At 70.0% G+C, this 24,358-nt stretch overlaps 3 protein-coding genes across 13 annotated transcripts in view; 1 reads left to right on the top strand and 2 right to left on the bottom strand.

The window, feature by feature from the left end:
* Positions 1–4,992, bottom strand: part of LRCH4 (leucine rich repeats and calponin homology domain containing 4) — a 40,595-nt gene extending 35,603 nt beyond the window's left edge. For 10 of the 11 annotated variants that reach the window (XR_012643100.1, XR_012643102.1, XR_012643103.1 and 7 more), the window contains exon 1: positions 4,745–4,991. Coding sequence is in view for 2 of the 11 variants with exons in the window: in XM_074983001.1 (XP_074839102.1) it covers positions 4,745–4,916 (172 nt within the window). In the remaining 9 variants the exon portion in view is untranslated. Of the gene's footprint in view, positions 1–4,744 lie in introns of all 11 variants that reach the window. The other variant, XR_012643107.1, reaches the window with a different exon arrangement.
* A 2,460-nt stretch (positions 4,993–7,452) lies between these two features.
* Positions 7,453–12,374, top strand: FBXO24 (F-box protein 24). The gene is made up of 9 exons (XM_074982901.1): positions 7,453–7,611; positions 7,725–7,820; positions 9,145–9,331; positions 9,603–9,841; positions 9,932–10,148; positions 10,241–10,602; positions 10,805–10,936; positions 11,570–11,740; positions 12,051–12,374. The coding sequence occupies exons 1-9, from the start codon at positions 7,453–7,455 to the stop codon at positions 12,372–12,374; spliced, it is 1,887 nt and encodes a 628-aa protein (XP_074839002.1).
* Positions 12,375–13,322: 948 nt separating this feature from the next.
* PCOLCE (procollagen C-endopeptidase enhancer) lies at positions 13,323–21,842 on the bottom strand. Its single transcript, XM_074983002.1, has 9 exons — positions 21,651–21,842; positions 20,308–20,416; positions 19,697–19,955; positions 17,419–17,543; positions 16,794–16,930; positions 15,252–15,502; positions 14,176–14,247; positions 13,906–14,076; positions 13,323–13,583 (listed from the first exon to the last, which is right to left on the bottom strand). Exons 1-9 carry the CDS (start codon positions 21,743–21,745, stop codon positions 13,429–13,431), a joined length of 1,374 nt encoding a protein of 457 aa, XP_074839103.1. The 5' UTR covers positions 21,746–21,842; the 3' UTR covers positions 13,323–13,428.
* Between the last annotated feature and the right edge of the window lie 2,516 nt (positions 21,843–24,358).

Raw genomic sequence — 24,358 nt, 5'->3', positions numbered from 1 at the left:
CGGGGGCGCCTAGGCAAGATGAGAAGGGGACTTCCTGGCAGGGAGAGTACCGGGGTAACGCGCGGAGAGAGGGCGGTCCTGGCCCTACGGCAAACCAGGCGCCGTCTGTCTCCCGCGAGGGAGACGGGGTCACAGTGCCGGCGCTGTAGGCTGGCCTGCAGCGTGGGGCTCCATGGGGCGAGGACGACGGGGGTCTGAGCACCGGGGTTGCAGGCTGTGAAGGAGCTGGGGGAGTGCATGTGTGAGTCAGGCTGGATGTGTGTGTGATAGACAGAGCAGCTCCCAGCGGCTAAGGATGACCCTGGGCTGGCAGGTAACACCTCTGCCCTGAGCACAGAGCAGGGAGGAACCGAGCTGGGTTTCAATCAGAGGCGGCAGTGAGAAGCTGGGGGAGAGGGAGCTGCGGGGCAGCCAGCCTGGCGAGGGGGGAAGCTGCACCCCAGAGGGGCTCCTCTCCCCAGGACGGGTTGGAAGGACCGTCTCTGCCGGCTGTACTGACGCTTCTGTGAGAAACTGGGCCTCTGTTGCCTAATAAACCTCCTGCTGTACCTGCTGAGTGAGAGTCTCTCCTGCCTGCGGACGGGGTGCAGTGCAGGGGGACCCCCAAACCCCATCACACAGGCTCCCCCATGTATGTTGGTAGGGGGGAGCTCAGCTAGGAGAACGACACGGGGCAGCTGTCCTGCTCCAGCAACTCCCTGCGTGACCTTGGAGGAAGCTGGCTGCCCTCAGTTGCCTCAGTTTCCCCACATGCACAAGAGGCTCATCCCTCGCCCTACCTCTGGGAGGATGCTCGGGGCGAGTGGCCCAGCAGCTGCCTGCGAATCCCCTCAGCACGGAAATGACAGACCCCTTGCGGAGGGGGAGGCAGAGGCCCCCGTTCCCGCAGGACTGCCTGGCATCCGGAGCAAGGCTTGGGCTCTTGTCTGGGACCGACAGCCCAGCTGCCGTGCTGGGGCTCTGCTGCCGGCGGCAGCTGGGAGGGGAACCGGTCCCCTCCCTTGGAGCGCCTTCAGCAATCAGCCACTCTCCTTCCAGCCCTGAATCACACCTGGCTTTGCTGACGTCTCACTCCCAGCCAGAGGCACCTTCTGCAGCCACCATTCACGGCCTTTCCCACGGGGGAGAAACTGAGGCACGAGTAAGCCAATCGGACGTGGGTGGGGGGCACAACTGGGCTGCCCTGCCCGGAGCTCCCACCACGTGATCCAGATCCAGCCGCCGGCCCCCAGGGTCATGGGCATTCCCCCCAGGGTCAGCAGCCGACTGGAGCGGCCCTCTCTACTTGGCCACGCGTGGGGCTGGTGACGCACAGGAGGTCGCGCCTGGCCCCCGCTCCCCAAACCTGGATCTGCCGCCTGCGCCAAGTGCTGGCTCTTGGCACTTCCCCACATCTGCCAAAGACGACACACGCCGCTCAGCAGGGAGCCCCCGGGGAAGTCTTCCTCCTGTGCCTCAGTTTCCCCGCATCTGCCAAGCAAGCCACACAGCAGGCCCAAAACTCCTGAGATACGTCCCCCTCCGGAGAAACCCTTCCTCCTCTGCCTCACTTTCCCCACATCTGCCAAGCGAGCCACACAGCAGGCCCAAAACTCCTGAGATACGTCCCCCTCCGGGGAAACCCTTCCTCCTGTGCCTCACTTTCCCCACATCTGCCAAGCGAGCCACACAGCAGGCCCAAAACTCCTGAGATACGTCCCCCTCCAGGGAAACCCTTCCTCCTCTGCCTCACTTTCCCCACATCTGCCAAGCGAGCCACACAGTAGGCCCAAAACTCCTAAGACAAGCCCCCTCCGGGGAAATCCTTCCTCCTCTGCCTCAGTTTCCCCCGCCCACCACAAGCAATGCCACAGACCCGTCGCCGCATGCTCTGAGACTCGCCGCTGATGCCCCAGCAGTGACCTCCCAGCCCCGCTGGCTGTGCCATCTGGAAGGGGGGCAATGGGGCAGATCAGTCTGCTCCTGGCTGGGGAGTCGGAAGCCATGACTCGGGGGCAGAGGAACCGGCGACTGAATGAACGTGCAGCATCTCACGCTCAGTGCCTGCTGCAACGGCCTCCTTCCCTTCACGGGGCTGGGCTCCCCGTGCCAGGGCAGAGCAAGGCAGAAAACTGGCACCCCCGCCCTGGGGCCTGGCCTGGCAGCTGGCGGAGCTCAGCGGCTGCAGTGCTGGCTTGGCAGCAGGCCAGGGGCACGGCAAAAGCGGAGCAAAGAGGAACAGACTCACAGCCACCTGACTGGGGCTGAGGCAATGGCACAGCTGCTAACAGGGCAGGTGAGTCCGGGCCCAGGCACAGACGTGTGGGATCTCCTGGGGGCGCCCAGCCCCGTCCCTGCACTCCCCAAACACCATGGAAACAGGCCTCCGCCCGAGGGGCTCCGGTCTGGTGGGCCTCATAGTCAAGGCAGCTGCTGCCCGTCCCAGCCTGCAGCCAGCCTCGCCTTCCCTGGGGCAGGAGGCGCTCCAGGGTTACGCCCGCAGCAGGGCTTTGCCAGAGCACCCCCACCCCCCACCCCAAGTGCAAGGGTGGCTCTGTTGCCAGAAACCAGCAGGGAGGGGAGGCAAAGAGCCATGGTGTGGGTCACTGCCAAAGGCACTGAAGTACAGGAGCAGAGCAACCCCCTACCCCTGCCATGCAGCTCTGACACACTGCAACGCTTGCCCGCTGCTGGGCTCCGCGGAAAAGGGAACAGAGCCACCTCAGCTGTGCGTGACATAGCGAGCGGAAGTGACTAGCCTTGGCTCGCCCAGCTCATCTAGGGTACAGTTAGACAGGGAACCCAGGAGTCCTGGCTCCCGGCCACCTGCTCTAACCACCAGCCCCCACTTCCCTCCCAGTGCCGGGGAGAGAACCCAGGAGTCCTGGCTCCCGGCCCCTGCTCTAAGCACCAGCCCCCACTGCCCTCCCAGTGCCAGGGAGAGAACCCAGGAGCCCTGGCTCCCACCCCCTACTCTAACCACCAGCCCCCACTTCCCTCCCAGTGCCGGGGAGAGAACCCAGGAGTCCTGGCTCCAAGTCCAGTTAACCACTCCCTCCGTTGCAGTATAAATCCAGATGGACTGACACCACGTTGGAGACCGGTGCCAGGGAGAGAAGGGCCAGCCTCAGGGGCACAAAGGGTGATGTGGGAATTCAGGACAGTGAGCTTCAATTCCTGCCTGCTGTCTGCACCACAGGGCCCCCACAATCCTGGAGTCACCATCACACTCCTCTCCAGCCCCGCTTGGCCAATGAACAAGCCACTGAGTCACTTGCGTCAGCGCTGTTTCGCTGGAAGCTCATCTAACGAAGGCACACCTAGCGACACCGACTGGGCCTGGCCAGAACCAGGTTCCGTGGCCCACCAAACTCCCAGAGCCCCCAGGCCAGGCACTGCTGACCAGCGCCAGTCACCAGCACACAAAGGGCCCAGCTGTGCCTGGCACTGCGTTGTCTCAGCTGCCTGAGGAGGAAGCGGCGGGGGCAGGGCCCAGTAGGAACTGTTTAGGACAAGCCAGCTGGGCTGCGCCCAGGGTGCCGAGGGTGGATCACCCAGCAAGGCCTGCCCATGGAGGGACCCCCAGCTGCAGGGCCCAGCAGCACTGAGGCGCCGAGTGGGGACCCCCCAGAAGGACCTGCCCACGGAGGGACCCCTGGCTGCAGGGCCCAGCAGCACCGAGGGCGCCGAGTGGGGACCCCCCAGAAGGACCTGCCCACGGAGGGACCCCCGGCTGCAGGGCCCAGCAGCACCGAGGGCGCCGAGTGGGGATCGCCCAGCAAGGCCTGCCCACGGAGGGACCCCCGGCTGCAGGGCCCAGCAGCACTGAGGGCACAGAGTGGGGATCCCCCAGCAGGACCTGCCCACGGAGGGACCCCCGGCTGCAGGGCCCAGCAGCACCGAGGGCGCCGAGTGGGGACCCCCCAGCAGGACCTGCCCACGGAGGGACCCCCGGCTGCCAGGCCCAGCAGCACTGAGGGTGCCGAGTGGGGACCCCCCAGCAGGACCTGCCCACGGAGGGACCCCCGGCTGCAGGGCCCAGCAGCACTGAGGGCGCCGAGTGGGGATACCCCAGCAGGACCTGCCCACGGAGGGACCCCCGGCTGCAGGGCCCAGCAGCACTGAGGGCGCCGAGTGGGGATACCCCAGCAGGACCTGCCCACGGAGGGACCCCCGGCTGCAGGGCCCAGCAGCACCGAGGGCGCCGAGTGGGGACCCCCCAGCAGGACCTGCCCACGGAGGGACCCCCGGCTGCAGGGACCAGCAGCACTGAGGGCGCAGACCCCGAAGAAGCTACGTTATTGGGGGGTGGGGGGGAGGACACACCGGAGGGGGGAGGGAGCAGGGGGCGTGGCCTCCCAGAGGGGCCCAGGTTGAGTCAAGGCACAGAACTGGGGGGAGGGGGAACTCTAGGCACAGGAAAGGCACAAAAGGACAGAGATCGGAGCGAGTGGGCGGGGCCAGGCACCGGGGCGTTCCATTCGAGAAGGGGCGTGGCCGGGCGCGAGAGGGTTCCGTTGGGAGGGGGAGGGGGCGTGGCCGGGCGCGAGGGGGTTCCGTTGGGAGCGATGGGGGCGTGGCCGGGCGCGAGAGGGTTCCGTTGGGAGCGATGGGGGCGTGGCCGGGCGCGAGGGGGTTCCGTTGGGAGGGGGAGGGGGCGTGGCCGGGCGCGAGAGGGTTCCGTTGGAGGGGGCGTGGCCGGGCGCGAGGGGGTTCCGTTGGCACGGGGAGGGGCGTGGCCGGGCGCGAGCGGGAGGGGCCTCACCCGCCTGCGTGGTGTCGCTAAGGTCCCAGCGCTCCGCCGCGCCGTCCGGGAAAAGCCGCAGCCGCCGCCCCGCCAGGCACAGGTGGCCCGAGGCCGCCGCCTCCTCCAGCGCGCGCTCGGCGCCGGACGCGGGGGGCGGGGGCAGCGCCGGCTCCGCCTCGCCCGCCGCCATCCGGTGGCCTGCGCTCGCCGCGGCCGCCGCTGTCGGAATGACCGGCCCCGGCCTCGCGGGGGAGCCAGACTCAGCCAAGGGGCGGGGCCCGGAACCGCGCGGGGGCCAATCAGAGTGTAGGGGGCGGGCGCGCGGGAGACCGGCCATTGAGGCCTCGCCGGGCGCCCCTGACAGCCAATCGGACTTCCGGAGAGCGGGGCTGAGCCGCAGGTCGGCGACCAATCCCGTCGCCTCAGGGGTGAGGCTTATGCCTGTGTTCGTCCAATCACGGGCCTCCAGTAGCTCGCGCTGTTGGACCAGCCACAGAGCAGAGGCGGGACGAATCAAAGGCTCGGCCAATCACATAGAGGATTGGAGCCGTCTGCCAGCCCTCTTAGCCAATGATCAGTCGATCAAGCCGAAAGGGCGTGGCGATAGTACTATCCGGCCCAATCACAAGGGGAAGTAGAGACGGACCAATCAGCTCAGAGGCTGGAGGGGTAAGCCTGCCATGATTGAGCCAATCACACTGGGAGAGGCGGGCGTTAATATGATTGACAGCCCTTCCGCCTATCAGCCCCCGGCTTCGTGCACCGCTTCCTGAAAAGGCGGCAACGGTTGAAAGCTAGTACGGTCTTGCACGGGGGGGCGGAGCTGCTCAAAGGGCTCAGCCAATGAGGGGGCACGTGTTGCAGGGAATGAGTGACGTCCTAGGCGGCCAATGAGAGCGAATCGCCCTGCGGCGCCTCACTGGGAGAAACGTACCGAGAGCGACAGCCCAGCTGGCCAATCGAAGGGCGAACCCTCTCAGGGGAGGCGGGAGAACTCCCTGAGAGCGACAGCCCCGGTTGCCAATCACAGAACAAGTTACCTCACGGTGGGCGGGCACGAAACCGAGACCGACAGCCCGGCTGGCCAATAGCCAGAGAAGGAGGTGTGAAAGGGCGGGACATCGTGTAGCTGCTTCAGGGCCACTCGTGCAAGGTGTGTGCGCGTGAGGGAATCCTTACGCCCTTGTGCTACGCACGGGGGTCATGCTCCTCTCGTGCGAGACCCCGGGGAGAAGGCTCCACTCTCGTGCAAGGCCCTGAGGAGGGATCGCTCCCCTCTCGTGTGAGGCCCTGGGGAGGGATCGCTTCCCTCTCGTGCGAGGCCCTGGGGAGGGATCGCTTCCCTCTCGTGCGAGGCCCTGGGGCGGGATCGCTTCCCTCTCGTGCAAGGCCCTGGGGCGGGATCGCTTCCCTCTCGTGCGAGGCCCTGGGGAGGGATCGCTTCCCTCTCGTGCGAGGCCCTGGGGAGGGATCGCTCCCCTCTCGTGCGAGGCCCAGGGGAGATCGCTCCCCTCTCGTGCGAGGCCCTGGGGCCGGATCGCTTCCCTCTCGTGCGAGGCCCTGGGGAGGGATCGCTTCCCTCTCGTGCGAGGCCCTGGGGCGGGATCGCTTCCCTCTCGTGCGAGGCCCTGGGGCCGGATCGCTTCCCTCTCGTGCGAGGCCCTGGGGAGGGATCGCTTCCCTCTCGTGCGAGGCCCTGGGGCCGGATCGCTTCCCTCTCGTGCGAGGCCCTGGGGAGGGATCGCTTCCCTCTCGTGCGAGGCCCTGGGGCGGGATCGCTTCCCTCTCGTGCGAGGCCCTGGGGAGGGATCGCTCCCCTCTCGTGCGAGGCCCAGGGGAGATCGCTCCCCTCTCGTGCGAGGCCCAGGGGAGATCGCTCCCCTCTCGTGTAGAGTGTGGAGCCACGTCCCACCCCAAGGCCTGCAGCTGGGTGGCTGCTGGGGCAGCACTATGGGGGCGTGTGCTGCAGGGGGCATGGCAGGGTGGGACCCACAGCTCTCCCTCAGCAGGCAGGGCCTGGCCCTGGTGCCTGGGGTGCTATGGGGCAGGGCCTGGCCCTGGTGCCTGGGGCGCTATGGGGCAGGGCCTGGTCCTGGTGCCTGGGATGCTATGGGGCAGGGCCTGGCCCTGGTGCCTGGGGCGCTCTGGGGCAGGGCCTGGTCCTGGTGCCTGGGACGCTATGGGACAGGGCCTGGCTCTGGTGCCTGGGATGCTATGGGGCAGGGCCTGGCTCTGATGTCTGGGACGCTATGGGGCAGGGCCTGGCTCTGATGTCTGGGACGCTATGGGGCAGGGCCTGGCTCTGATGTCTGGGACGCTATGGGGCAGGGCCTGGTCCTGGTGCCTGGGATGCTATGGGGCAGGGCCTGGCCCTGGTGCCTGGGGTGCTCTGGGGCAGGGCCTGGCCCTGGTGCCTGGGGCGCTATGGGGCAGGGCCTGGTCCTGGTGCCTGGGACGCTATGGGGCAGGGCCTGGCTCTGATGTCTGGGACGCTATGGGGCAGGGCCTGGTCCTGGTGCCTGGGATGCTATGGGGCAGGGCCTGGCTCTGATGTCTGGGACGCTATGGGGCAGGGGCTGGCCCTGGTGCCTAGGACGCTATGGGGCAGGGCCTGTGCCTGGGCGCTATGGGGCCATGCTCAGGGGCGGACAGGCCAGCTGGCTGGCCGAGGTCACAGTGCTGGGGGTGATGTCACAGGCTGCCAGTCACCCCAGCACTGTGAAGCCATGGGGCGGGCACCAGCCGGCACTGCCATGTCCCGGGGCGAGGGGCTGGGCGGGACGCAGGCCTGTGGGGGGCGCCGGCGGGCGGGGACGGGCGACAGGCGCGTGGCCCGGCAGCTCCGGCGTGGCTCCCGGCTCTGGGCGGGCGAGGAGGCCATGGGGGTGAGCATCTGGGGGGCAGCGCTGAGGGGCTTACAGGGAGCGGGGAGTGGGGGGGGCTGGTGGAGGCCCACGGCCAATCCCCACCCCCCTCACCTCTGCCCGGCCCCCCACAGGCCAAGCGACCGCGCCGCAGCCAGGTGCCCGAAGGTGCTGAGAGTCGCAAGGACGTGGGGGACTCAGCCTCCCTCCAGCGCCTCCCCCCAGAGCTGGTGAGTTGGGGGCTAGAGTTGGGGGGCTGTATCACCCAGGGGACCCTACAGCCAGGGGCTGGGTCCGTATAGCCCAGGGGCCCTATACCCAGGGACTGGGTCTATATAGCCCAGGGGCCCTATACTCAGGGGCTGGGTCCGTATAGCCCAGGGGCCCTATACCCAGGGGCTGGGTCCGTATAGCCCAGGGCCCTATACCCAGGGGCTGGGTCTGTATAGCCCAGGGGCCCTATACCCAGGGGCTGGTCCGTATAGCCCAGGGGCCCTATACCCAGGGGCTGGTCCGTATAGCCCAGAGGCCCTATACCCAGGGGCTGGGTCCGTATAGCCCGGGGCCCGAAACCCAGGGGCCGGGGCCGTATAGCCTGGGGCCCTATACCCAGGAGCTGGGTCAGTATAGCCCAGGGGCCCTATACCCGGGGGCCGGGTCCGTATAGCCCAGGGGCCCTGTACCCGGGGGCTGGGTCCGTATAGCCCAGGGGCCCTATACCCGGGGGCCAGGTCAGTATAGCCCAGGGGCCCTATACTCGGGGGCTGGTCCGTATAGCCTGGGGCCCCTTTACCCGGGGGCAGGGGCAGTATAGCCCAGGGGCCCTGTACCCGGGGGCCGGGTCCGTATAGGCCAGGGGCCCTGTACCCGGGGGCCAGGTCAGTATAGCCCAGGGCCCCTTTACCCGGGGGCCGGGTCAATATAGCCCAGGGCCCCTTTACCTGGGGGCTGGGTCAGTATAACCCAGGGCCCCTTTACCCGAGGGCTGGGTCAGTATAGCCCAGGGGCCCTGTACCCGGGGGCCGGGTCAGTATAACCCACGGGCCCTGTACCCGGGGGCCGGGTCAGTATAGCCCAGGGCCCCTTTACCCGGGGGCTGGGTCAATATAACCCAGGGCCCCTTTACCCGGGGGCTGGGTCAGTATAGCCCAGGGCCCCTTTACCCGGGGGCTGGGTCAGTATAGCCCAGGGGCCCCTTTACCCGGGGGCTGGGTCAGTATAGCCCAGGGGCCCCTTTACCCGGGGGCCGGGTCAGTATAACCCAGGGGCCCTGTACCCGGGGGCCAGGTCAGTATAGCCCAGGGGCCCTGTACCCGGGGGCCAGGTCAGTATAGCCCAGGGGCCCTGTACCCGGGGGCCAGGTCAGTATAGCCCAGGGCCCCTTTACCCGGGGGCTGGGTCAGTATAGCCCAGGGGCCCCTTTACCCAGGGGCTGGGTCAGTATAACCCAGGGGCCCTGTACCCGGGGGCTGGTCCGTATAGACTAGTGGACCCTGCGCTGTGGGTCAGTGTGGGGGGCTGGACCACCCACCTCACCCCCCTGCCCTCCCCCAGCTGGATCACATTGTGTCCTTCCTGCCGGTACGGGCCATGGTGGCGTTGGGCCAGACCTGCCGCTACCTGCGCCAGGTGTGCGACAGCGAAGGCGTCTGGCGCCGGCTCTGCCGGCGACTCTGCCCCCAGCTTCCCCCAGAGGGCACGGCCGGGGTGCGCCCCTGGAAGAGAGCCGCCATCCTCAACTGTCAGTACCAGCTGCCGTGGGGGCGGGCTTCGCACGAGGGAGGGGTGGGGATTGCACGAGGGACGGGTGGGGCTCGCACATGGGGGGAAGGGCGCACACAAGGATGGGGCAGGCTGACCGTGAGGAAGAGACAGCGTGCATGAGAGGGGCGGGTCTTGCACCAGGGAGGAGCTATGGAAAGGCGGGGCTTGCAGATAGGAGAGGCGGGGCTTGCACACTGTCAACCCCCTCCCCCCCACTGACCCCCCAGTTTTGTCCCCACCCCCCCCAGACACCAAGGGCCTTTACTTCCAGACCTTGGGGGGCCGCCGGCGCTACCTCAGCAAGTCGGTGGCGCCGCTGCTCTCGCACGGCTACCGCAAGTTCCTGCCCACCAAGGAGCACGTCTTCATTCTGGACCACGGCGGGACCCTCTTCGCCCTGCGCCACGCCCTGGTGGCCTCGGTCCCGGGCCACGCCCAGTGGAGGCGGGCCTGCCGCTACGTGGTGCTGTGCCGCGGCGCCAAGGACGTGAGTGCGGGACCGTTGGTGCCAGAAATGGGATTGTTCTCGGGTCCCTGCCCCGCTCCCCACCTGACCCCACTGCCTCCCCCACCTCAGTTCGCCACGGACCCGCGGAGCGAGACGGCCTATCGGAAGTACATCTACGTGCTGGTGGCGCGGGAGGCAGGAGCCGGGCGGCCCTGCGACTGCGTGGAGGTGTACCTGCCGGCCGGCGGGCAGCGGGTGTTTCGAATGACCTTCCACGCCGCCATGCGCTTCCGGCAGCTGGCCCTGACTGGCCCGGAGGCCGAGCGCTCGCTGCTGCTGCTCACAGGTGGGCTGGGGGGCCGGAGAGGGGGCAGCTCGGGGGCCCCCACGGCCGCCCTGCCCCACCCCACCCCCCGGCTGAGGCCCGTGTCTCCGCAGAGGAGGGGAAGCTGTACAGCCTGATGGTGGATGAGACGCAGCTGGACGAGCCGCGCTCCTACACGGTGCAGCTGGCCCTGCGGAAGGTCTCCCGCTGCCTGCCCCAGCTGGGCGTGCAGGCCCTGGCCTCTGGCCCCAGCAGCGCCGGCTTCCTCACCGGTACGGCCCCCCGGCCCCGCCCGGCCCCCCGCCTGGCCCCCCGCCCGTGCCCCGCAGCGCCTCAGCCCTGCCCTCTCCCAGACCAGGGGGCCGTGTACCTGGAGGTGCACGCGCCCGGCGTCTACCGCGACCTCTTCGGGACCCTGCACGCCTTCGACCCGCTCGACCTACAGACGCCCCTGGCCCTGGCCCTGCCCGCCAAGGTCAGCGCCCCCCACGTGTGGGGCCCGCTTGCTGTGGGGGGGGAGGAGCGGCGGGTGCCACAGGGCCTGGGGTGGGGCCCATCTGGGGCTCTGATTCTGCGGGGGGGCCGGGGTTGGGGCTGCTCTGGGGTTACTGGGGGCACCTGCCGGGGGGGTCCAAGCGCTGGTCCCCCCCAACTCCTGAGCAGCCCCTGCCCCCCAGGTGGTGTCCTGCGCCCTCGGCTACAACCACCTGGGGCTGGTGGATGAGTTTGGGAGGCTCTTCATGCAGGGGAGCAACCGCTACGGGCAGCTGGGCACCGGCGACAAGATCGACCGCGGGGAGCCCACGCAGGTGAAACCCGCACCCCAAACCTGTGGCCGCCCCCTCCCCCCGGGCTGCGCCCTGATGCCCCCCAAGCCTGCGGCCGCGGCCGCGGCCTCCCCCAGGCTCCGCCCCGGCGCCCTCCAAGCCTGCGGCCGCGCCCTCCCCCAGGCTCCGCCCCGACGCCCCCCAAGCCTGCGGCTGCGCCCTCCCCCAGGGTGCGCCCCGGCGCCCCCAAAACCTGTGGCCGCGCCCTCCCCCCGGGCTGCGCCCCGACGCCCCCCAAGCCTGCGGCCGCACCCTCCCCCGGGCTCCGCCCCGACGCCCCCCAAACCTGCGGCCGCGCCCTCCCCCGGGCTCCGCCCCGACGCCCCCCAAACCTGCGGCCGCGCCCTCCCCCCGGGCTGCGCCCCGACGCCCCCAAAACCTGTGGCCGCGCCCTCCCCCCGGGCTGCGCCCCGACGCCCCCTAAACCTGCGGCCTCCCCCTCCCCCGGGGTGCGCCCCGGCGCCCCCTAAGCCTGCGGCCGCGCCCTCCCCCGGGGTGCGCCCCAGCGCCCCTAAACCTGTCGCTGCGCCCTGCCCCCGGGGTGCGCCCTGGCGCCCCCAAACCTGTGTCCGCGCCCTGCCTGGCCTGGCTCACCTGGTGTCTCCCCTCTGGCAGGTCCGGGGCCTCCTGTGCCCCCTAGACGTCTGGTGCGGCCTCAACCACTCGCTGGCGCTGCTGCGGGATGGAGAACTGGGCCAGGCCGTGCTGGGCTGTGGCTGTGGGGCCGGGGGGCGCCTGCCTGGCTGGCCGAAGGGGAGTGCCACCTTCGTCAAGCTGCAGGTCAAGGTGAGGGGCTGGGGGGGCTGCACCCCAGAATCAACCACAGTGGGGAGCCATGGCCGGTTGCCCACAGCGCTGGGTCCCCGTGTCACCGGCTGCCCCGCCCCAGAGGTGGGCGCATCTTGGTGCCAGGCGAGGGGTCCCCGTGTCCCCCACCGCCCCCCCCAGCGCTGGGCGCATCTCAGCGCCGGGCAAGGAGTCCGTGTCTCTGGCCGCCTTGCTGCAGAGGTGGGCGCATCTCGGCGCCGGGCGAAGGGTCCCTGCGTCCCCGGCTGCCCCGCCCCAGAGCTAGCTGCATCTCCCATCTCTCCGGCAGGTGCCGCTCTGCGCCAACAGCATCTGTGCCACGCGCGAGTGCCTCTACCTGCTGTCGAGCTACGACCCTGAGGGGGGCCCGGCGTACCGCCAGCTGCCCCCCAGCCAGGCGCCCCCCCCGCCAGCGGGCAGCCCGGGGGCGCAGACCTGTGAGCAGTACTTGGGCCAGCTGCAGGGCTGCGCCACGCTGGCCGGGCGCCTGGCCAAGGTGAAGGAGGCGGTGGGGGCCTTGCCCCTGCCCCCCTGCCAGAAGGCCTTTCTCTGGGAGGCGCTGAAGCTGATCGGGCGCTCAGCCCGCCCCCGCAGCCCCCCCACCTGCAGCTAGGGGGCCCGGCCCCAGGGCGCCTGCCCCACGCCACCGCCGCCGCCCCAATGGGCGTTAATAAAGCACCAGGCAAGGAGTCGGGGCCGCGGTCTGGGGGGCCAGGGGGTCCCCTTGGGAACACAGCCCTGGCCTTGTACCTACCCCCCCGGGGCCCGATCCCCATGTGGTACCTACCCCCCCACCCGGGGCCTGATCCCCGTGTGGTACCTACCCCCCCCCCAGGGCCCGATCCCCGTGTGGTACCTACCCCCCCACCCGGGGCCTGATCCCCGTGTGGTACCTACCCCCCCGGCCCCATCCCTGTCTGGTACCTACCCTACCTCCCCTAGGCCCAATCCTCGTCTGGTATCTACCCTCCCGGGCCCGATCCCCCTCTGGTACCTACCTCCCTGGGCCCGATCCCTGTGTACCCACCCCAGCCCCCGGGCCCTATCCCCATCTGGTACCTTCCCCCGCCCGGGCCCGTTTGCACCACCATCATGGGTGCTCCCCTAGAGAAATGCTCCCCATGGCAGGGCCCCCTGTGCCTACAGGGGACCCCGCCCCAGGCGGGCAGCATGTCCCTTTTAAGGCAGAATCACTGGGGGCGGGGGGACAGGATGGAATGTCTGTAGCAGCTGGCTGGGAGGGGGCGGGGTTAGAACGTCAAGCTCCCCCAGGGGGCGGGGTCCAGGGGCAAGATTCCCCTGCCCCCCCTCAGACCCTGCTTCACGGCCCCCTGCCACATGGCAACCCATTTCCCCAGCCTCTGCCTCCCAGGCCCCCCACCGTGGGAACCTTCCCCCATCCCCTGCCTCCCAGGGTCAGAGCAGTGGGGCTGGGAGCGAGGAGTGGGCACAGTCAGCCCTGCCCTGCCCCCTGGATCGCCCCCCCTCCACCTGTCTCATCCTCGTGCGACTCGAGGTCCCCGTGCAACGGGGCAGACAGACTGGCCCCAGACACCACACGGCCGCCTCGCACCTTTATTGGGCTGCACGGAGCCAGCGGAGCTGGGGGCAGGAGCCACGGCCCAGGGAAAGGGACCGACACGGCCAAACCCGCCCCCGCCCCCGGCTCACGTTTTCTTCCTGGGTGCCCCTGGGCACGGCCGTTGGCTGATGGTGCTCAGCACCTGGTGGTGCTGTGTCCGATACGGAACCACGAAGCTCTCGGGGCCCAGCTCTCCGGCCCCCCCGGCCACCACCCGGCCCATCAGGATGTAGCTGGCACCTGCGGGCAGGAGGGAAAGGAGCGTCAGGAGGCGGGAACGTGCGCCCACCTCTGGAGCAGGACAGCTGGGCACATGGGGACCCCTCGCCCGGCGCCGAGATGCGCCCACCTCTGGGGCGGGACAGCCGGGGACAGGGGGACCCCTCGCCTGGTGCCAAGATGCGTCACCTCTGGGGCAGGCCGGCCAGTGACATGGGGACCCCTTGCCCAGCGCTGAGATGCACCCACCTCTGGGGTGTGGTGGCTGGAGACATGGGGACCCCTTGCCCAGCGCCGAGATGCACCCACCTCTGGGGCGGGGCGCAGTCTGGCAGCCACTCACCTTTCTTGAGGAGGGGACACTGGCGGCAGGGCACCTCCAGCTGCACCGTGGCCCCCTTCTTGTCCTCGGGCAGGCTGAGGCCACCAGCCTTGTAGGTGTTGGTGAGCGAGATGGTAGCGGTGACCCGGTCACCGGCCCCTCGCACGGCAGCTTTCACAGTGCCGGTGATCACTGTGTGACAAGCAAAGGAAGTGAGTCCTAGCGGCTCAGCCTGGGTGAGGTCTCCCCTCCCTGCCACCCCCACCACGCTCGGACACCTGGGTCCCTTACCGAAGTTGTTGGCACAGAAGTGGCTCTGAAGGCTTCCTGACCGGCGGCACTTCTGGGGGCACTGCACCTTTGCTGGGGGAGACGAGGGGGTCAGTGCCTGGGCAGGGAGCAGATTCCTCCCTCGGCCTGCCCCACATACAGACCAAGGAGCCTCACCCCCCACCGACCCCTTATTCCACGCAACCCAGACTTAGAACAAGGCACTGGTAGGGCTGCAGGGCAGAGCCTGTGGGTTGGGAGTGAGAGGACCAGCAGGGCCGGGGGATGCAGTGGCTGTGGGGCGGGAGCGAGGGGACCGGCAGGGCTGGGGGATGCAGGGGCTGTGGGGTGGGAGCGAGGGGACCGGCAGGGCTGGGGGGTGCAGGGGCTGTGGGGCGGGAGCGAGGGGACCGGCAGGGCTGGGGGATGCGGGGCTGTGGGGCGGGAGCGAGGGGACCAGCAGGGCTGGGGGCGGGAGTGAGGGGACCAGCAGGGCTGGGGGGTGCAGGGGCTGTGGGGGCGGGAGAGAGGGGACCGGCGGGGGGTGGGGGTGGGAGTGAGGGGACCAGCAGGGCTGGGGGGTGCAAGGGCTGTGGGGCGGGAGCGAGGGGACCGGCAGGGCTGGGGGGTGCAGGGGCTGTGGGGGCGGGAGCGAGGGGACCGGCAGGGCTGGGGGAGGCAGGGGCTGTGGGGGTGGGAATGAGGGGACCGGTGGGGGTGGGGGTGGGAGTGAAGGGACCAGCAGGGCTGGGGGGTGCAAGGGCTGTGGGGTGGGAGCGAGGGGACCGGCAGGGCTGGGGGATGCAGGGGCTGTGGGGTGGGAGCGAGGGGACCGGCAGGGCTGGGGGAGGCAGGGGCTGTGGGGTGGGAGCGAGGGGACCGGCAGGGCTGGGGGAGGCAGGGGCTGTGGGGGAGGGAGGGAGGGGACCGGCGGGGGTGGGGGGTGCAGGGGCTGTGGGGGTGGGAGCGAGGGGACCGGCGGGGGTGGGGGAGGGAGCGAGGGGACCGGCAGGGCTGGGGGGTGCAGGGGCTGGGGAGGTGGGAGCGAGGGGACCGGCAGGTTTGGTCACAGCCTGGTTCGGACGGGCCCCTCTCACCTGGTGTCTGGCCTTCGGGCGACGTGCCAGCGGTGGGCTTGGGCTGGGGGGCTGGTTTGGCTTTGCTGGGGGTCTTGGCGCCGGCCTGGCCAGGTTTGGAGCCGGGGAAGACGCCGGGGGGGGGTTTCGCAGCCACGTCGGGCTCCGCAGAGCGGCTCCGGACACTGTAGGAGGCGGAGAAGCCGTCGGCCGTGACGCTGAGATCCGACACGAACTGCACCAACATCTCGTTCCCGTCCGAGTAGATGGGCCTGGGGGGTCAGATGTGGGGTGGGAACAAATTGGGGGCAGGGAATGGGGCAGGGCCTGGCCCCTCTAGGGGCGCCGGCTCCCCCGGCCCAGGGCAGGACTGGCCGGCTCAGGGTGTGGGAATGGGGCAGGGCCTGGCCCCTCTAGGGGCGCCGGCTCCCCCGGCCCAGGGCAGGGCTGGCCGGCTCAGGGGCAGGGAATGGGGCAGGGCCTGGCCCTTCTAGGGGCGCCGGCTCCCCCGGCCCAGGGCAGGGCTGGCCGGCTCAGGGGCAGGGAATGGGGCAGGGCCTGGCCCCTCTAGGGGCGCCGGCTCCCCCGGCCCAGGGCAGGCTCAGGGGCAGGGAATGGGGCAGGGCCTGGCCCCTTTAGGGGCGCCGGCTCCCCCGGCCCAGGGCAGGGCTGGCTGGCTCAGGGGGTGGGAATGGGGCAGGGCCTGGCCCCTCCAGGGGCACCGGCTCCCCTGGCCCAGGGCAGGGCTGGCCGGCTCAGGGGCAGGGAATGGGGCAGGGCCTGGCCCTTCTAGGGGCGCCGGCTCCCCCGGCCCAGGGCAGGGCTGGCCGGCTCAGGGGCAGGGAATGGGGCAGGGCCTGGCCCCTCTAGGGGCGCCGGCTCCCCCGGCCCAGGGCAGGCTCAGGGGCAGGGAATGGGGCAGGGCCTGGCCCCTTTAGGGGCGCCGGCTCCCCCGGCCCAGGGCAGGGCTGGCTGGCTCAGGGGGTGGGAATGGGGCAGGGCCTGGCCCCTCCAGGGGCACCGGCTCCCCTGGCCCAGGGCAGGGCTGGCTGGCTCAGGGGCAGGGAATGGGGCAGGGCCTGGCCCCTCTAGGGGCGCCGGCTCCCCCGGCCCAGGGCAGGGCTGGCTGGCTCAGGGGCAGGGAATGGGGCAGGGCCTGGCCCCTCTAGGGGCACCGGCTCCCCCGGCCCAGGGCAGGGCTGGCTGGCTCAGGGGGTGGGAATGGGGCAGGGCCTGGCCCCTCCAGGGGCGCCGGCTCCCCCGGCCCAGGGCAGGACTGGCCGGCTCAGGGGGTGGGAATGGGGCAGGGCCTGGCCCCTCCAGGGGCGCCGGCTCCCCCCGCGGGGCCCAGGGCAGGGCTGGCCGGCTCAGGGGCAGGGAATGGGGCAGGGCCTGGCCCCTCCAGGGGCGCCGGCTCCCCCGGCCCAGGGCAGGGCTGGCCGGCTCAGGGGCAGGGAATGGGGCAGGGCCTGGCCCCTCCAGGGGCGCCGGCTCCCCCCGCGGGGCCCAGGGCCGGCCTGGCCGGCTGGGCTGGTGGGGCAGCAGCAGGGTCCGGGGGCTCACCCGGGGGCACGGTCCCCGCAGAACTTGCCCACGCGCCGGGAGTCGTCGTGCGCCCCCCCGTGGAAGACGGACACGTAGTCGTAGCGGCAGTGCGGGTCGGGCTCCACGTCGAACTTCCCGAACGTCAGCTCCACCACCTGGGGGCACGGGCAGCCCCGCCCACTGAGCCCGGCCACGCCCATGCCGAATCCAGCTCCGCCCACTGAGCCCGGCCACGCCCCCACCCCCACTCAGCCCAGATCCACCCACCCAGCCTGGCCCTGCCTACACCCTGCCCAGCTCTGTTCACTGAGGCTGGCCACCCCCCCACATCACAGCTCCGCCCACCGAGCCCGGCCACGCCCATGCCAAATCCAGCTCCGCCCACTGAGCCCAGATCCACCCACCCAGCCTGGCCCTGCCTACACCCTGCCCAGCTCTGTTCACTGAGGCTGGCCACGCCCCCACATCACAGCTCCGCCCACCGAGCCCGGCCACGCCCACGTCGAATCCAGCTCCGCCCACTGAGCCCGGCCACAACCCCCACCAAGCCCAGCTCCACCCACTCTGCCTGGCCCCGCCCCCTCCCCCACAGACCCCAGTTCCACCCCCCCCCCGTGCCCGGCCCCGCCCCCAGGCGCTGTACCTGGCCCGGGAGGGCGATGATGTGCCAGGAGCAGCTGATGCCAGCTGGGTAGTTGCTCTCGGGCCAGTTCGGGGTCTTGAGGGTGCCCTGGGGCTTCTCCAGCTTCCCCCCACAGAACTGGTGCTCTGCAAGACATGGGGCACGGGGGGGGTCAGTGGGGGGGGGCCCAGAGCCTCCCAGTCCCCCTCCTGCCAGGCCCACAGCGGGCACTGCCAGCAGGCCAAAGGGGTGCGCACGTGCAGGGACACAGGCCTGCACTGCCAGCGTGCAAACCAGGTGCATTTACAGGAAGGGGGTGTGCGTGTTGTGCCCAGCGGCTGGTGAGTCGGCATCGACGTCCGCCAATGAGCATACAAGTCTGCACCTGATGCGTGCGTAAGACGTGAGAATGCACGTGAGTGCACCCGCATGTGCAACACCACCAGGGAACAGCACATCCTGCAGCTGCACGAGGGAACGGCGCATTGTCGGCATGTGAGCACAGGCCCAGGCTGTGTACGAGTGCGCCTGGAAGGCCACATGCTGGTGCATTGCTCAGGGAGAGAATTGTGCAAATCCCACTAAGTGTGCAAGGGACAGCCTGTGCAAGGCAATGCCCGTGCAAAGCTTTGCCAAGTCCACGTGCAAGCGCTGCTGGTCCACAGATAGTGCAACCTTCTACCTGCCTCTGCAATGGGGCACTCATTACTGAGCCAACGTGCAAAACCTCACCAGTGCGTGCATCCGAACTACAGAGCACCGTGCAGTACGCACGTCTGCCTGCTCGTGCAAGAAGGCAAACCTCACCACTTTGCAGTGCAAACCCCGCACTGGGGACATGCAAGCCACCTTCCCATGTGCAAACCTTTCAGCGTGCAATGCCTTGCACGGCTGCCAGCGAGCACGTGAGCTGCCGGTGCACGTGCAACATGGCTCATGGGCCAATGCCGGCTGCGAGCCCTGCCCCCCATTGGTTGCGGTGAGGCCAGGGAAGCTGCGGCCAGCTCTGCCCTGCTGAGCCGCCCCGGCCCCCACCTCGTCGGGTGCGAGCAGCTCTGGGGAGCCGCCCTGTCTGCCTGCGCCCATGTCTGCTGAGTAAGCCAGCCATTTCTCTTGTGGGTAATTACAGGCCATGGGGCGAGCCAGGCAGGGCACAGTGCCAGGGCACAAGCATACGGCGGGGGGGCGGGGAGCTGCCCCGGCCAGCAGCCAAGCCCCCCAAAACCCCCCAGCGGCCTGCACCGGTCCCTGGGGCAGGGGTCCGATCCCAGGGTGGGGCAAAGGGGCGGGGGGGCAGCTGGCTTGGGCTCCCAGCCCCCTCCGTCGCAGCCCCTCGGCCCCAGGCCGTGATCCGACCGCCGCGGCGCCCCTGGGGCTGGCCGGGGCTGGGGGGGCCGGCCGCATACTCACCGTCCCAAAAGCCCCAGGGCTCCCAGCGGGAGGCTATGGGGCTGGGCTCCCACCTCCGCTGTCCGCGCGGCCTGCCTGCAAAAGGTCCTGCAGGTTGGGATGGGGGCGGAGCCGCGGGGGCCGTGCAAGGTGGGGGCAAGAGGGGGCGCAACCTCCTCGCATCCCCTCTGCCTTAGCATTGGTGCAGGGCATTGTGGGTAATGGGCCCCACTGGCACTGAGGATTGTGGTTAATGTGCCCCCCCAGCACAGAGCATTGTGGGTAATATGTTCCTGGCCCCTGCCCCCCTGGGGCATTATGGATAACATGTTCCTGGCCCCGCCGCAGGGCATTGTGGGAAATGCATTACAGGCCCTGCCTTGACACAGGGCATTGTGGGTAACGCATTCCCTGCCCCACCTCACTGCAAGGCATTGTGGGTAATGTGCTCCTGACGCTGCCTCCGTGCATGGCATTGTGGGTAACGTGCCCTTGGCTCCACCTAGGCACAGGGTATTGTGGGTAACACCCCCCCCCGGCCCTGCCTCGGTGCAGGGCATTGTGGGTAACTTGCCCCCCACCTTGGCACAGGGCATGGTGGGTCAGTTGCCCCTGCCTCGGCACAGGGCATGTTGGGTAACGCCCCCCGCCCCGCCTGGGCGCAGGGCATGGTGGGTAACTCGCCCCCCAGCCCCGCCTCAGCGCAGGGCATGGTGGGTCAGTCGCCCCCGCCTCAGCGCAGGGCATGGTGGGTAACACCCCCCGGCCCCGCCTCAGCGCAGGGCATGGTGGGTAACTTGCCCCCCAGCCCCGCCTCAGCGCAGGGCATGGTGGGTAACGCCCCCCGGCCCCTCCTCGGTGCAGGGCATTGTGGGTAATGCCCCCCGGCCCCGCCTCAGGGGCCGCTCACCGTTGACATGGGGGAGGCCGGCGCTGAACCAGACCAGGAACCCGCGGCCCCCAGTGCCCTCATCCGACACCATCTGCAGCATCATGCGGTGGGAGGTGGCGAGCACGGCCCCGGGGCGGAAGGTGCCGCAGAAGCGGCCCAGGCGCTGGACGGCCGTTGAGTGCCCATTGTACACGTCCAGGTAGTCGTAGCGGCAGGCGGGGTCCGGCTCCAGGTCGAACACGCGGAAGGAAAGCATCACCACCTGCCCCTCAGGCACCTGTGGGGCACAGTGCGGTTAGGGGGCGCTGGGGACAGGAGACATAGGAGGTTGGGCAGGGAAGGAACCAGGCACTGGTGACATGCAAGCCGCCTTCCCACATGCAAACCTTGCAGCGTGCAATGCCTTGCACGACTGCTGGTGAATGTGCGAGCCACCAGTGCACGTGCACCACGGCTCATATACCAGTGCCGGCTGTGAGTGCTGCCCCACATTCCCTTCTGCTTGCGCCTAGGCCAGGGAAGCTGCGCCAGCTCCACCCCCCTGCTCACAACCCCTCCCCGTTTCCCTGTCCCCCTCTCCCCCAGCCCCATGCTCACGCCAGACCCCCCCCACCCCACCCCCGCCGTACCGTGATGGTCCAGGTGCAGGTCTTGTTGGGTGGGTAGTGGTTGGGGAACCCCTCGCTGGCGATATACCCCGAGTCGCCCACGTGCTCCCCGCCGCACAGGAACACAGGCCTGCCGGAGCCGACAGGCAGCATTACCCTGCCTGCCACCACCCCGGCGCACCGTGGTGCCCCCCCACTCCCGACCCGTAGCCCCCCGGTGCCCCTCGCTCCCAACCCGCAGCCCCTGCCAGCCTGGCCCTGCCCCCCCGCGGTGAGCGTGCATCCAGCTGACTCAGCATGTGTTTGTGCTGGCCAGGGCTCCGAGGGCTGGGACGTTGGCCAGGCCGGGGGCGGGAGGCGGGAGCCAGTCCTGCCCCACAGGGAGCTGCTCGGCCCCTGGCCTCTTGCAAGGGCTGAGACTGACAACAGCCCTCCCCACTGGCCTGTCCCACTCTGCCCCAACAATGCACAGGGTCCCTGGGCTCGCACGTGCGTGTGCCACCATGGTGCACAGGCACCAGAGAGCAAGTGTGAAAAGGGACACCAGGCAGTGGTGTCCGACTGCCGGGAGTTCTGGGCCCACCGGGGCGGTTATGGCCCCCAGAGCTCATGATGGTCAAAATCTACCCCCATGCCCCACTCCACTTTGTCCCTGGGGGCCCAGCTGGGCCCTCCCCCCACTGGCCAGCTGCTCCCCCCACCGGGGAATTCTGAGAATCCGGAGAACTTGGCTCATCCTCTGGCAGCCGCAGCGCCACACGGCTAAACCCTTCCAGATGTGCAGCGCCTGGCGCGGGCTGGCTCCCGTCTGGGCTCCCCAGCCCAGCTGGTGCCCCTCACTCCTGCCCCACAGCCCCTGTCCCCCAGCCCTGCCAGTCCCCTCACTTCTCCCCAACAGCCCCTGGATCCCCCAGCCCCGCCAGTCCCCTCACTTCTGCCCCTCAGCCCCCGCATCCCCCAGCCCTGCCGGTCCCCTCGCTCCCGCCCCACAGCCCCTGCATCCCCCAGCCCTGCCGGTCCCCTCGCTCCTGCCCCATAGCCCCTGCATCCCCCACCCCGCCAGTCCCCTCACTCCTGCCCCACAGCCCCTGTCCCTCAGCCCGGCTGGTGCCCCTCACTCCTGACCCACAGCCCCTCTCCTCCAGCCCCACCAGTGCCCCTCACTCCTGGCCCACAGCCCCTGCCAGCCCAGCCCAGGCATTGCTATAGTTGGGGGAGGGATGGGGGCAAGAATTGGTGCGACGGGTGAACGGGGCTGGGGGAAGTGGGGCAGGAGGGAGCTGGGGGGCAGGGGTCGGTGGGGCTCTGGGAGACTGGGGGCCAGGGGAGCTGGGATCGGCGGGGCAGGGAGCGGGCTGCAGTACCTGGTGACGTTGGGAGCAGGGGGCGGGTCGCTCTGCCCCACGGCGCAGCCCCACGGCAGCAGCAGGGGCAGCAGCAGGATCCGGGCCGGGCTCATGCTGCCGGGACGGGGCCGGAGAGCGGCGGGTCGGGCTCAGCAGAGCCTTAATGGGAACCAGGCGGGGAGAGGGAGGGGTCCAGCCGGGGGCAGAGGCTGGCTGGGGACCCCCCGGGGGTCGGACCTTAGTCAGAGGGCGGGGCCCGTAGTCCCAGGGGGTGGGGGAGCCGCAGCCAATCACAAGCCGATCGGGGGAGGGCGGGCGGATACCGGCGAACCAGATCCAGCAGGCGGCGCTAGGGTGCGGGTGGGGCCCAGCAGGGGGCGCTGTGGGGTGGGGTGGGGCCCAGCAGGGGGCGCTCTCCCATTGGCCTGTCTGGCCCCTGGGTGCGCTGTGGGGCAGGAGATGAGGGTGCGATGTGGGGCAGGGGCAGGGGCAGGGAGGGTGTGCTTAGGGGGCGGATGGGGCCCAGCAGGGGGCGCTCTCCTATTCGCCTGTCTGGCCCCTGGGTGCGCTGTGGGGCAGGAGATGAGGGTGCAATGTGGGGCAGGGGCAGGGAGGGTGTGCTTAGGGGGTGGATGGGGCCCAGCAGGGGGTGCTCTCCTATTCGCCTGTCTGGCCCCTGGGTGCGCTGTGGGGCAGGAGATGAGGGTGCGATGTGGGGCAGGGGCAGGGGCAGGGAGGGTGTGCTTAGGGGGCGGGTGGGGCCCAGCAGGGGGCGCTCTCCTATTCGCCTGTCTGGCCCCTGGGTGCGCTGTGGGGCAGGAGATGAGGGTGCGATGTGGGGCAGGGGCAGGGGCAGGGAGGGTGTGCTTAGGGGGCGGGTGGGGCCCAGCAGGGGGCGCTCTCCTATTCGCCTGTCTGGCCCCTGGGTGCGCTGTGGGGCAGGAGATGAAGGTGCGATGTGGGGCAGGGAGGGTGTGCTTAGGGGGCGGGTGGGGCCCAGCAGGGGGTGCTCTCCTATTCGCCTGTCTGGCCCCTGGGTGCGCTGTGGGGCAGGAGATGAGGGTGCGATGTGGGGCAGGGGCAGGGGCAGGGAGGGTGTGCTTTGGGGGCGGGTGGGGCCCAGCAGGGGGCGCTCTCCTATTCGCCTGTCTGGCCCCTGGGTGCGCTGTGGGGCAGGAGATGAAGGTGCGATGTGGGGCAGGGGCAGGGAGGGTGTGCTTAGGGGGCGGGTGGGGCCCAGCAGGGGGTGCTCTCCTATTCGCCTGTCTGGCCCCTGGGTGCGCTGTGGGGCAGGGGCAGGGAGGGTGTGCTTAGGGGGCGGGTGGGGCCCAGCAGGGGGCGCTCTCCTATTCGCCTGTCTGGCCCCTGGGTGCGCTGTGGGGCAGGAGATGAAGGTGCGATGTGGGGCAGGGGCAGGGAGGGTGTGCTTAGGGGGCGGGTGGGGCCCAGCAGGGGGTGCTCTCCTATTCGCCTGTCTGGCCCCTGGGTGCGCTGTGGGGCAGGAGATGAGGGTGCGATGTGGGGCAGGGGCAGGGGCAGGGAGGGTGTGCTTAGGGGGCGGATGGGGCCCAGCAGGGGGTGCTCTCCTATTCGCCTGTCTGGCCCCTGGGTGCGCTGTGGGGCAGGAGATGAGGGTGCGATGTGGGGCAGGGGCAGGGAGGGTGTGCTTAGGGGGCGGATGGGGCCCAGCAGGGGGTGCTCTCCTATTCGCCTGTCTGGCCCCTGGGTGCGCTGTGGGGCAGGAGATGAAGGTGCGATGTGGGGCAGGGGCAGGGAGGGTGTGCTTTGGGGGCGAGTGGGGCCCAGCAGGGGGTGCTCTCCCATTGGCCGGTCCGGCCCCGGGGGGGCGCTGTGGGACCAGGAGCAGGTGCTGTGGGGATGGGGGCAGGGAGGGTGCTCTCCCCTAGGCTGGTCTGGCTGCTGGGGTGCTGTGGGGCAGGGGATGGGGGGGTCAGGAAGGGGGCGCTGTGGGGAAGGGCTTGGCTCCTCCCCCCAATCCCCAGCGGCGGGTTCGAGACTGGCACGGGCAGTTGATACCTTTAATGGGGGCAGGGGGGTAACAATACAATAGCCCAATGGGGGGGCGGGGCAGAGCAGACGCCTGCGCAGGCCCGGGGGGTGTCTGAGCACCGAGGGGTGGAGCTTGTACCCCCCCCACAACCTTTGGAAAGCAGACGATGGGGGAGATACAGAGGAGACCCCCAATGCACATCCCCCCTCCCTTCCCCCCCAGCTGCCAGGCTCAGGGACCCACGCCTGGACCCCCCCCCAGCGGCAACTCGGGGCAGAAGGGGGTCCCCTGGGGCTGGCACCCCAGCAACACCCGCACAGCCTGGGGTTCGGGTCCCGTCCGCCTTTCCCACCTGCGCTGGTTTCCCATGATCCTCTGTGGCTCACCCCAATCGCCCCCCATCCTCAGCAGCGGCCCCCCCCTTCCCATGATCCTCAGCAGCTTCAGTGCCCAGCTCCCATGATCCCCTGTGACTCAGCCGCTGCTTCCAATTTTCTCACACTCCTTTGCGGCTTCTCACCATGTCCCACTCCACTTTTCCCATCATCCTCTGCTCTGCAGCTCATCTCCATTTTCCCACAATCCTCCGCTCCTCAGCCAGCCCTGATCTCCCATGATCCTCTGCTCCTCAGACACCCCCTTTTCCCACGATCCTCTGCTCTTTAGACACCCTCTTTTCCCACAATCCTCCACCCCTTCAGTCACCCCCTTTTCC

Source organism: Carettochelys insculpta, chromosome 34 (genome assembly GCF_033958435.1).
Source record: "Carettochelys insculpta isolate YL-2023 chromosome 34, ASM3395843v1, whole genome shotgun sequence".
NCBI lineage: Eukaryota > Metazoa > Chordata > Testudines > Carettochelyidae > Carettochelys > Carettochelys insculpta.
Note: the sequence above shows the minus strand (reverse complement) of the source record. Positions and strands in the feature narration are given on the sequence as shown.